The 11,687-nt window shown below is 43.8% G+C and overlaps 1 protein-coding gene across 1 annotated transcript in view; it reads right to left on the reverse strand.

Annotated features, from left to right (window-relative positions):
* The window catches only part of PCF11 (PCF11 cleavage and polyadenylation factor subunit), a 51,750-nt gene that overhangs the window by 34,777 nt on the left and 5,286 nt on the right, over positions 1–11,687 (reverse strand). The window contains exons 2-3 of the mRNA XM_082245236.1: positions 2,966–3,091; positions 93–278 (exon numbers count right to left, since the gene is read on the reverse strand). Of these exons, the coding sequence (XP_082101362.1) occupies positions 93–278; positions 2,966–3,091 (312 nt within the window). The remainder of the gene's footprint in view (positions 1–92; positions 279–2,965; positions 3,092–11,687) is intronic.

An 11,687-nucleotide genomic window follows, 5' to 3' on the forward strand; every position in this document is an offset into this window, starting at 1 on the left:
ATAATCATCTGTGTCAGCCAGGGAGTGCTGGCAAATATTACACTTTTTATTTAGGACAAAAAAAAAAAAAAACGCACATCCATAATACTTACTTTGTTTAGGAATTTAGGATTCACATGGATACTAGCTGTGTTCACATTAGGGGGTAAAGGCTTGACAGGCCATGCTGGGTCTACCTGGTTGACCCTCACATCAAGTGCATATAGTTTCTTTGAAGTAAAAATGTCTTCCCATGTAGAACGTAACTTATACAAACTTTTTCTAGTGTTTTCATCCACCTGGAAAACGACAGAACAAGTTTGCGTCTTGACAGTTCATCCAGCTACATCTCGAACAGGCATTTAAAAATCAAATTTACAATAAAAAAATATTGGATGCAGAAGCAGCTGAAGAGTACATTCTAAAAGTTACACCAGGCCTGACTTTAATAGAAGAGCATACATATGGCACATGCACAATCGTGTTTGCTGAAAATGTAAACCTGAAAAAGGTTTTTAAATTGAAATTTACCTGTTTTCGGCACATGCTAAACAAAGAAAAAAAAAAAAAAAAAAAAAAAAGACAAATGCATGCGTCTTTATCACACAACATGAACAGACCCAGAACTAGTAAGTGCATCAAGGAAGATCGCATACTAAAACTTTAAAATGTATAGAAAAAGGCTACCAGTTAAACTATAATATCCTAAAGCAGAACTAAACCTATCAATTTAACAGTTGCATAAAACAGTTATATGCTGGGAATGCTGTCACATTTGCTTGTGCTCTCAACCAATCAAAAGGCTGGTGTCATAACTGATCACATGTGCGGCACCATGGCAGTTGCAGATCAAACAGAAACCAAGATGGCAGCTTCCTTGGCTGAAAAGGAGGGTTTAGATCCGATTTAAGGATAACAAAAAGCTTTACGTCAACCACAGAGGTCTTTCCTTGAGGAGGGCTAAAGCCAGATCTTTACATTACCCTGCCAGGAAACAGCTTTGGTAATGTTTCTGAATTAGAGCCCAACGCTAAAAAGATGCTCATTTATACTAGTAAAAGCACTTACCCGAACCCCCTGCTCTCCCAGCAGACGGCGCTTCCCTATGTTCCAACTGTGTACTGTTCCTCAGCGTCATCATGTCCAATGCAGTAGTGTTGTGGACCCTGCATCGATCTTGACATCAGGACCTTCGACCGCTAAAGCATGGGGCAGAAGATGCTGAAGGGACTTCTCTAGCAGTACTGAGGACCAAGTAAATCATTTCTATGCACCCTAGACCTAAACAAGCTGTTAACCCTTTCAGTGTGGAAGCAGCCACATTACAAAATCGATAAAGAATTTAAAGGATGGGTTCACCTTTTGTAACATTTTACAGGTGTGCCGCCACCTGATGTGAGAATAATGCTTTAAACCAGGGATATGCAAATTGTGGCCCTTCTGCTGTTGCAAAACTACAGTTCTTCAACAGCTGGAGGGCCAGAGTTTGTATATCACGGCTTTAAAGCATGGGTGCTCAACCTGTGCCCCCCCCCCCCCAGATGTCGCAAAACTACAAGGTCCATCATGCCTCTGTCTTTGGGAGTGGGACTGGTACCCGGCAGGATCCCAATGCCCCACGGGACCTGTACCCGGCAGGATCCCAACCGCCCCATGGGACCTGTACCAGCCAAGATCCCAACCGCCCCATGGAACCTGTACCCGCCAAGATCCCAACCGCCCCATGGAACCTGTACCCGCCAAGATCCCAACCGCCCCATGGAACCTGTACCCGCCAAGATCCCAACCGCCCCATGGAACCTGTACCCGCCAAGATCCCAACCGCCCCATGGGACCTGTACCCGGCAAGATCCCAACCGCCCCATGGGACCTGTACCCGGCAAGATCCCAACCGCCCCATGGGACCTGTACCCGGCAAGATCCCAACCGCCCCATGGGACCTGTACCCGGCAAGATCCCAGAGCCCCATGGGACCTGTACCCGGCAAGATTCCAGAGCCCCATGGGACTTGAGGTTCCTTAACAATTGTAGGGTCAAGGGTTGAGCGCCCATGCTTTAAAGGGCCCTAACAGAAAAGTATATATTTTTTTACCTGCAAAATTTATATAAATGTTTTTTGCAAACATACTTTAAATTAGTTTTCCCACAGTTGGGACTTTAATCCCCTTCTATAACTTGTTTAGAGATTGTAGTTCTTAGACAATTTTCAGCAACAGCCAGAACACACAAATGCCATAACAAATCACTCACTTTGGGTACTCCATAAAAGTCAGTTTTTCAAGGACCTTTTATTTTAATAAAAACCTTGAAAGGAGGAGATTAGATTCTACCTTTTATCTTCTCATATAGCAGAACGAAAATGAAAAGAACAGCTCATTGGTTGCTACCAAGACCAAACTAATCCTTCCTTTCAGACACTTAAGCCTCATTCACACGAGCCCGATTTATAAAAAAAAATAAAACAAACATCACGAGAAATTAATCTGGATGCATAAGCATTATACAGCTCAGATCACCTTCTCTAGCATTTCAATGTGTGTACACATCTGAGTATCTGACATTTTCTAAACTCACCAGAACGTAGATAAATGAAGTATAAATTATATGCATTTAGTCCCCGTTCACACTGGGGCGACCTGGTCGCCTCACAGATCGCCTTCCATAGAGAAGCTGCGGACCCGTTCTAATAGGAGCGACACAAGTCACTCCGACTTAGAAAAAGGGTCCGGAGCTTCTTTGGGGCGACCCGGAGCGACCTGCATAGACTTCAATGTTATGAAGTCCGTGCCGGCCGCCCCGAGGTCGCCCCGGGAAGTCGGATCGCCCCAGTGTGAACGGGGCCTAAGAATTATCCAACAAATCCATATTATTGAATGCCCGTGTGAATGAGGCCTAATAACATGGCACATAGTTAAGATAGATTAACACAATACATACACATTCAAGCTATTGCAATACAGAAGTTTCAAGAATTATGAATCTATACCTTTTCAAACACATTAACAAACGTGGACACTATGTTTTTAGCAAACGCAGCAATGTAGTCTCTTCCAACATTTTTAACAATGGAATCCATAAGATACATGACAGGAAGCTTCTCTGAGCTAGGTGCCTAAATAAAAGAAAACTGATAAAGTTTAATACGACAAGACCATCAGCCCAGTTTACTGATCCCATTTCTATACAAACCAAGAGAAGAACATGGCTTTAAGATTAACTGATTCCCACGTGCAATGAAGAGAAACTTGTTTATTTTTTAAATAATTCTTGATATCTCCACAAGAAAATAGCAAAATATTAGGGTTACCATTTTAATTTAGCCGCTTGATTTAAGATTTATCCATTTGTTTGAAACTGAACGTTTTGTTTTTTTTTTATACATTTTTCAACAATTAAAAAGTTGCATTCTCTTAAGGATCTCCAGGCCCGATGACCAGAGGAAACATTTCTCCATACTCGAAGGCGTTATAAACATTCCACTCCATCTGGCAACTGCTGAAGATTTTATTTTTCCTTTTTTGAACAGCCAGGTATGCTGCATCTTCCACATCATTTCCCATATGTGTCCAGCATGAAGCACTCAAGAGGTAAGCAAGCAGTTAACCTGTGAATGGTTCCACCTGTTTAAATATCTGCTCAGGAAAGTGAGATTATCCACAGGTGTCACCTGTTCAGTTTCTGCCATATTAGTCACCTTTTATAGTGGCGTGTTTGTCCAGTTACCTCACAGTGTACAGAGCTAATTGCAGTAATTAAATACTGTTCAGACAAGTACATAAAATATATACCCTTTAGGTTTGGGCCTCCTTCAGACGGGCGATTAGGCTGCTTCAGCTGAATGATAAATGCCCCCATCTGACTGCAGCAGCACTCTGTCCTATGGCTACATTGAGACTGGAGAATTAATATGTTTCTAGAGAAAGCCAGGCCTGGGTCTGAGTCCTTGGGCCAGGGGTCCTACATACGAGACTGGAGAATTAGTACCTTTCTAGAGAATGCCAGGCCTGGGTCTGAGTCTTTGGGCCCTACATACGTATGGGTACATGCGAGACTGGAGAATTAGTACATTTCTAGAGAATGCCAGGCCTGGGTTTGAGTCCTTGGGCCCTACATACGTATGGGTACATGTGAATATCAGTGGTGCTAGGGTACGAACGGGGCCACTATAGCTATTCACACATTGTGAATGGGCTCAAAGTTTCTCTGCCAGCAAGAAATGCAGATTCCTACGGGCAGGGAAGCCAATCAGCTGTCTGAATGAGGCCTTAAACTCCTGGGGCAGGTGTGTATTTGAAACCTGTAACACAGTCACTGAACATTTTAAACGCCAAAGAAAGACTTGATGTAAAATGTTGTGTATGGTATGTGAACGGTATGTGAACGGTATGTGAAAAAGGAGCTACGCGTCTGTAGATGGTACTTGAAATTACCTTATGTAATGCGTAAAAACTATTGTGCAACTTTCCCAACAACCCAAAGAACTTGTTGCAACATCACACAGACTAGCTTAGTCAAAATAAAAATATTGCTGTGTCTAGTCCAATGACGGGATTTTACATGCACCCAGAATCCCACATATAGCCATGTTGTGATTGCGTTTACTAGCTATGTTGGCATTTAGAAAAAGGTATGCATATGTATAGCTTTAAAATGTCTGTGTTAATGCAAATATTAACTACCACTGAAATACATGCAAAACCTCCCACCACAATGAGTGTCAAACCCTTTTTTTTTTTTTTTTACTGTTCAACCCTTCAATAAAACAGATGCAATAAACAGCAGTAAATAAAAAAAGACAAATAACAAATTTCATACATTTTATTTACATATTATAGCATACCAATCACACATTTCAAAGCCATTTATTCAAATAGAGAATGTGCACTAAAAACGCAATAGACAATGGAGCAAATAACAGTTAAAGTACGTCAGAGGGAAACTGGCAAAGGCTACTTCGCTGATATGGAGGCTCATTGGAAATGCAAGTTAAAGACTCAACTAATTCTGCGCTAATCTGAATTTCCAGATCTAAATCTAGATATTCTGCCAAGGAATACCAAAACATATATAGGGGATGGAACCTACTCTACAAAAAAATGTAGGGGGGTGACAAACTATAAAACTCCCTAAAGCATTTATTTTTCTTGGGGTAGGGAAAAAATCGTGAAAAAACAGGGACCATCAAAATACTACTGAATGGAAAATATTTAAACTGCCTGTGTTATTTTCAGCAAGACCCAGCCAGGACTTTAAAAGTAACTAAAAAGACCAATATCCCCCCCCCCCTCCCGTGTTTGGACAGGCTGCCTTTTTAGATCTTCGTTCTTTCTCTGTGAAAGCGATCAGAAGAAAAAAAAAAAAAAAAAAATCACATCAAAAGACACAGACCCCAAAAATGACCACAGGGGATATTTAAATATCCCCTACTCTGTCCAATAAACAAAGCTGTACTCCAGGAAAATAGTGGACATTTGCCATGTAAAGTAAAAAACACTTTAATGATAGGTGTCCAGTATGTGGATGGCGCTGCTTTAGGTAAAATAACTATTTATTCATTCTAGACAATACTGTAAGCACCCAAACTTCCGGCTCTCATACTCGAAGGATCAAATACTGTCCTGTGAATGGATGAGGGGAGAAGGGTGGATGAATGCCATGATGATTCAAAGAATGCATTGTATTATGTGAAAATGGTACAAGAGGTTATTATAAAGGAGAGGAAGGTGGAAGCTGAGCAACCCACAAGTATGAGAGCTGGAACTAATGGCGCTTTTCCACTGCATGGTACGGGTTAGAACGGTTCGGTTTGGTACAGCGGCACTTTTCCACTACATGGTACGGCTCGCTTAAACAGTACCACCTTGGTTGGGATTCCAAGCAGGCCATACCGATACCATATCCGACAATCCTCTGCATGCAGCATTGTTTGTCACTACTAGCCACTGAATTGGTCAGAGAATCGTAATCCCACCCACGTACCAAGTTGATCAACTTGGGTACAACCAGCCTGCCAGATTTTACTTGCAATTATCGCTAGTAGCTGCTATAGCCGCTAGCAACAATCACTGTCTTCTACCAGTTGGGGGATGGGGGACGCACAAAGTCTCAGCGGGAGGGATTCCCATCAGCACTGTCCATGCCGAGGGGGAAATTGTGCGAATTTCAAAAGAAATTTGCACCAACTATGGCCTGCTTAAGTCCCCCCCCCCATCCACTTTACAGTATGTCAAAACCTTTGAGTGAAACAAGCACTTCCATTGAATAAAAAAGCTGCAATGTGTGGTCGACTACATGAATCTTTTTTCCTACACCTAAAAAAAAAAAAAAAAAAAAATTTAGAGCCTTCCTGTGTCCTCTACATACATCCCCATTATCTCCATTTATCATTCCCAATTCCACTAGATAAAAAGCCCTTTATGTGGTTGGGACATGGGAGTGGTTGAAGACACCGGGAGGGCTTACACCGCCCTGTCCTGTGTTATTTTAGATGGGCATAAATACCACTGACTTATCTGTGAGCCACAGCCTACTTGGGTCTTGCTCAGCACCAACCTTGAGCATGCACCAATTTGAAAAGGGGCAGCCTTATCTGCATGCTAAGGTGGTCAATTACTACTTTATGTACTAAAATAGATATTTGTCCAAATGCATTTTAACAATTTTCTATTAGTGTATAGGCTTTGTGCTGTCTGTCCACAACAGGACCTAGGAGCCGAGTGCATTTCAGAAAGTTCTAAGGGAATGTGTCTGTACTTGCATTTTCTTTAATGGGATACACATGGGCAACATGCATGTATTGCAGACATGTACTGCATATATCTTTTCCCCATTTTGCCTTGACAAACTAACAAGCAACTGACTTGTGTTCCCCATCTCAGAACATGTAGAGTACAGACATTTCAAGGGCAAGAACGGGTTTATGGTCTTCTATTGCAAGTCCATTTTCTGACAAACATTGCAAGGCAGGGAAGGAAAAAAACCAACAGTACTAGCCATCAGTTATATCTTCACAGAATGAAAGATGTATACTGATGGCCAGCTAAAAATCAATCTCCAAGGATTACAACAGAAGGGAAAAACACAATTAGAGAACAGTACAAAGCATAATACAATTTACATAACGGATCTTTTCACTTCCCTGCATTACATTTTGTTGGACCCTCTAATCTGCCATCTTTGGAAAGCAGAGGCTAGTGACCTTAGTGTTTAAAGCCAAAACTGTTTTCAGTTTGAATAGAGCATGGTTAAAACTACTGAGATTTTTGGTGTCTGTGTCCCACTGGGGAGATTTCCCATTACATATTTTTCTGAGGACACAACAGGAAATGAGAAAATGCCCCCAATGTGGGAGCTGCTCTCCTAGTGGTGGTTACCCAGTACTCTCCTCCCCCATTGGATGATTCCTCCTCATCTTGCTCTGAAGCTAAAGCCTGCCTTTCCCTTCACTTCAAAATAAGTCAGGACAAAAAGGGGAGAATTTTTCTAACAGGGATAAAACAGTAAGGGCTCTTTCACACAGGCAGATCCCATTCAGATCCACCTGTCCGTTTTTTTGGCAGATCTGAACGGCCCCCCCATGCATCCCTATGGGGCATCGGATGTCAGCAGACATGTCCGCGGGCATCCGATCCATCAAATCTGGATGGAAACCCTATTTTCCATCCGTCCAGCGGCGGTCTGTTCCCATCCGATTCCCCCATAGAGATGTATGGGGAACTGACAGTGCAGAGACACAGCTGTCATTCTGCTCAGCGGGGGATCGCTCCCCCGCTGAGATAAACGAAGTCTGCCCGACAGACGGATAGTGTGAAATGGGCCTAAGGCCCCTTTCACACAAACAATCCAATCCACCTGTCAAGTTTTTTAGGTGGATCTGATCGGATCCTCCATGCATCCCTATAGGGCAGCGGATGTCAGTGGAGACATGTCCACTGACTTCCGCTGCTATCAGACTCCGTCCGGGAAATCCGGACGGATGGAAACCCTATTTTCCATATGTCCAGGGGATCGGATGAGAGAGGACAGGCGGTCTGCTCTCATCCAATTCCCCCATAGAGAGCAGCAGTGCTCTCACATCTCCCTCCTTGCACACAGAGCGAAGAGGGAGCTGTCACCTGCCTGCTCAGCGGGGGATCGGCGGATCGATCCCCCGCTGAGCAGCACGGAGTCCGCCAACGGAGGCAGACCATGTGAAAGGACCCTAATGGAAGGTGTCAGACTAAGCTACCCCACTCCAAAAAAACCCATGACAGTTTGAAGCTGGCCATATTTTACATAATTTTCCTTTAACTACACCGCCAACTATGTAGTGCACGGGCCTGCCTGATTGCATACGAATTAAAAGTGTTAAGGTCTGACCTCATTATGTTGTTTTGGTAAATCTCTAAGAAAATTGTATAATGTATGGCCAGCCTTGTGACCCAAAATTTACATGTGCTTCTTAAGGCTTCCTTTTATGTAGCAACTGTTTGGAGTGCAGACAAGGACGGAGCTCATCCCAGCTCTAGACATCTAAAGGAAAAGGGAAAGGTCCTGGAAGTCTCACACCTCTGCAAAACCCCATAAGGTGGTGTATGACGGCCTCAGCCCAGGCTCTAACCAGGCCACACCCACATCATGTGTCACACCACCCACAGAGCTTAGTCATTGGGATGACACACATTGGAGCCTGGGCAGAGGCAGTCATACACCACCTTATGGGGTTTTGCAGAGATGTGCGACTTCCAGGACTTTTCCCTTTACCATTATATAGCCAGCCTTACTTTAAGGCCCCTATCACACTTAAACAACCTAAAAGTCGCGCGATTTTGACTGGACTTTTGACCTCAAAGCGCATTAAAATCGTCCCAAAGTAGTGCAGGGACTACTTTGAAGTAGTGATCGACCGATATAGTTTTTTAATGCCAATACCGATATTGGTAGACATTTTTAGACATGTAAAAAAAAAATTTTTTTTTTTTTCACAGGTACCCCTTGTGGAAGGATCTGGGGGTCTAAAAGACCCCCAAACCCCTCCTCGGCACTGAAAAGCATTCAAAACACCAAGTTTGGCTGTTTTGAATGCGGGCAGTTTTTTTAATTTGGTGCCGAGTACCCGGAAGTGATGTCATGACATCACTTCCGGGTTTTTTACATGGATGCAGCTTTGATCGGGTCTTCGGCAGCTGTGCAGGTGGGATGCCCGGGGGGGCCGAGCGGCTTCTCAGCTGCATCGGTCGTCATTACAAGACAGCCGACCGTGGGGCTATGGACGCCGGTACCGGGGTGATGCCTCTAACTGCAGGCATCACTCTGGTGCAGCACTTTCCCAAAATATCAATATCAGTAACCTCAGGGGCCGATTCCGATATATTGGGGAAAGTGCATATCGCCCCCCGATACATCGGTAATCTGGTCGATCCCTACTTTGAAGTCGTTGCGACTTGGTCGTACAGATATGAATTTGTACTCATTGGAAATCATGGAGTACGACTTGCCATGCTTTTTTGCAGTCCCAAATTACAGGACAAGTCGCACAAGTGTGAAAGGGGCCTATAAGGTTTTTTTTTTTTTTTAATTGATAGAGTTGGTTAGAATCAATTCCTTTACTGCAGTGTCCCTGTTTGATGGGGACAATCAGACTAAATCTCCCTAGGTCACCAAAATTATCACCGGTAAATCCACAATTGCCACCAGAACAGCAATAGAGGGGAAATCTTCCTTTGGGACACCTGTTACTGTGACAACTGTCTAAAATGTATTTCCTTTACATTGGAAGACGTCCTCCCCCTTCCTGTTGAGTCTATAGAGCCGGAAGTAAATGGAAAACTCCGAGACACAGACTGAAATAGAAAAATCTGACAGCAGCCTCCAATATACAAAATAAACAAGTTTTGGCTTTAAAGCATTCAATAAGCTGCAGAGTGGACATTACTATTACAGACATTGACCTAAAGGCTCAAGTGACGCCCTCCAGTTGAAATCACTAATTATATATATGGGGACTAAAAATGCTGAGTTCAATCCATAGGCTGTGCGCCCCTATTCTAGTAAATGGCTAAGACCCTTGCCCTATGGGTGGGGAGCAGTGTGAGTGTAGGGATGAATATATCTAAAAGGAGGGAGCAGCAAGGCCTAATACCATCCCATCTGACGTACAGCAGGAAGAGCTCTAAACTAAGTGTTCAGATCGATATATCCGGCACCCTGACCTGGAAACCCCATACTATTGCCCTAGGGATGTGAAGAGGGTAGAAATAATGGCAGAGAGGGTATTAACCTAATAGTGTGCAAAATAATTTGCTATCCCACTTGCAATGGAAGACGTCCTAGAATATGTCAGTAAAAGCGGGAAGGAGCCAAAATGGCTTCAAGAGGGGCCAGGGCCAGTGTGTTTTGGTGCCCAGTTATCAGCGTGAGGTAATGGCCTAACAAGACAGACAGGCCGGGCTCATGGCTATATTTCTGGAACCCTGTGCTAGTTAAACGCTAATATCTTTGCTTCAGGGGCACAAGAAGGTCGACAATAGGGCAAGAGCCCAAAACGGTCATCTGATCTGTAAGCTGCGTCCTATACAATCTATATAAAGGCCAGTCTTCCCATTCTAGATTGTATGGGGCACAGCGTATGTCGTTACAGCCTATGCCATCCGAGTATAGATTGTAAGGGGAACAGCGTATGCAGTATACGGCCTCAGTATAAATTGTATGGGGCACAGCGTATGCCGTATACAGCCTATGCTTTCCCATTCTAGATTGTATGGGGCACAGCGTATGCCGTATACAGCCTATGCCATCCGAGTATAGATTGTAAGTGGCACAGCATATGCAGTATACAGCCTATGCCTTCCCATTCTAGATTGTATGGGGCACAGCGTATGCCGTATACAGCCTCAGTATAAATTGTATGTGGCACAGCGTATGCAGTATACAGCCTATGCCTTCCCATTATAGATTGTATGGGGCGCAGCATATGCAGTATACAGCCTATGCCTTCCCATTATAGATTGTATGGGGCACAGCATATGCAGTATACAGCCTCAGTATAAACTGTATGTGGCACAGCGTATGCAGTATACAGCCTATGCCTTCCCATTATAGATTGTATGGGGCACAGCGTATGCAGTATACAGCCTATGCCTTCCCATTACAGATTGTATGGGGCACAGCATATGCAGTATACAGCCTATGCCTTCCCAGTATAAATTGTATGTGGCACAGCGTATGCAGTATACAGCCTATGCCTTCCCATTACAGATTGTATGGGGCACAGCGTATGCAGTATACAGCCTATGCCTTCCCATTACAGATTGTATGGGGCACAGCGTATGCAGTATACAGCCTATGCCTTCCCATTACAGATTGTATGGGGCACAGCGTATGCAGTATACAGCCTATGCCTTCCCATTATAGATTGTATGGGGCACAGCGTATGCAGTATACAGCCTATGCCTTCCCAGTATAAATTGTATGGGGCACAGCGTATGCAGTATACAGCCTATGCCTTCCCATTCTAGATTGTATGGGGCACAGTGTATGCCGTATACAACCTATGCCTTCCCAGTACAAATTGTATGGGGCACAGCATATGCAGTATACAGCCTATGCCTTCCCAGTATAAATTGTATGGGGCACAGCCTATGCAGTATACAGCCTATGCAGTATACAGCCTATGCAGTATACAGCCTATGCCTTCCCAGTATAAAAATTGTATGGGGCACAGCGTATGC

This window comes from Pelophylax lessonae (assembly GCF_965119305.1).
Source record: "Pelophylax lessonae genome assembly, chromosome: 2".
NCBI lineage: Eukaryota > Metazoa > Chordata > Amphibia > Anura > Ranidae > Pelophylax > Pelophylax lessonae.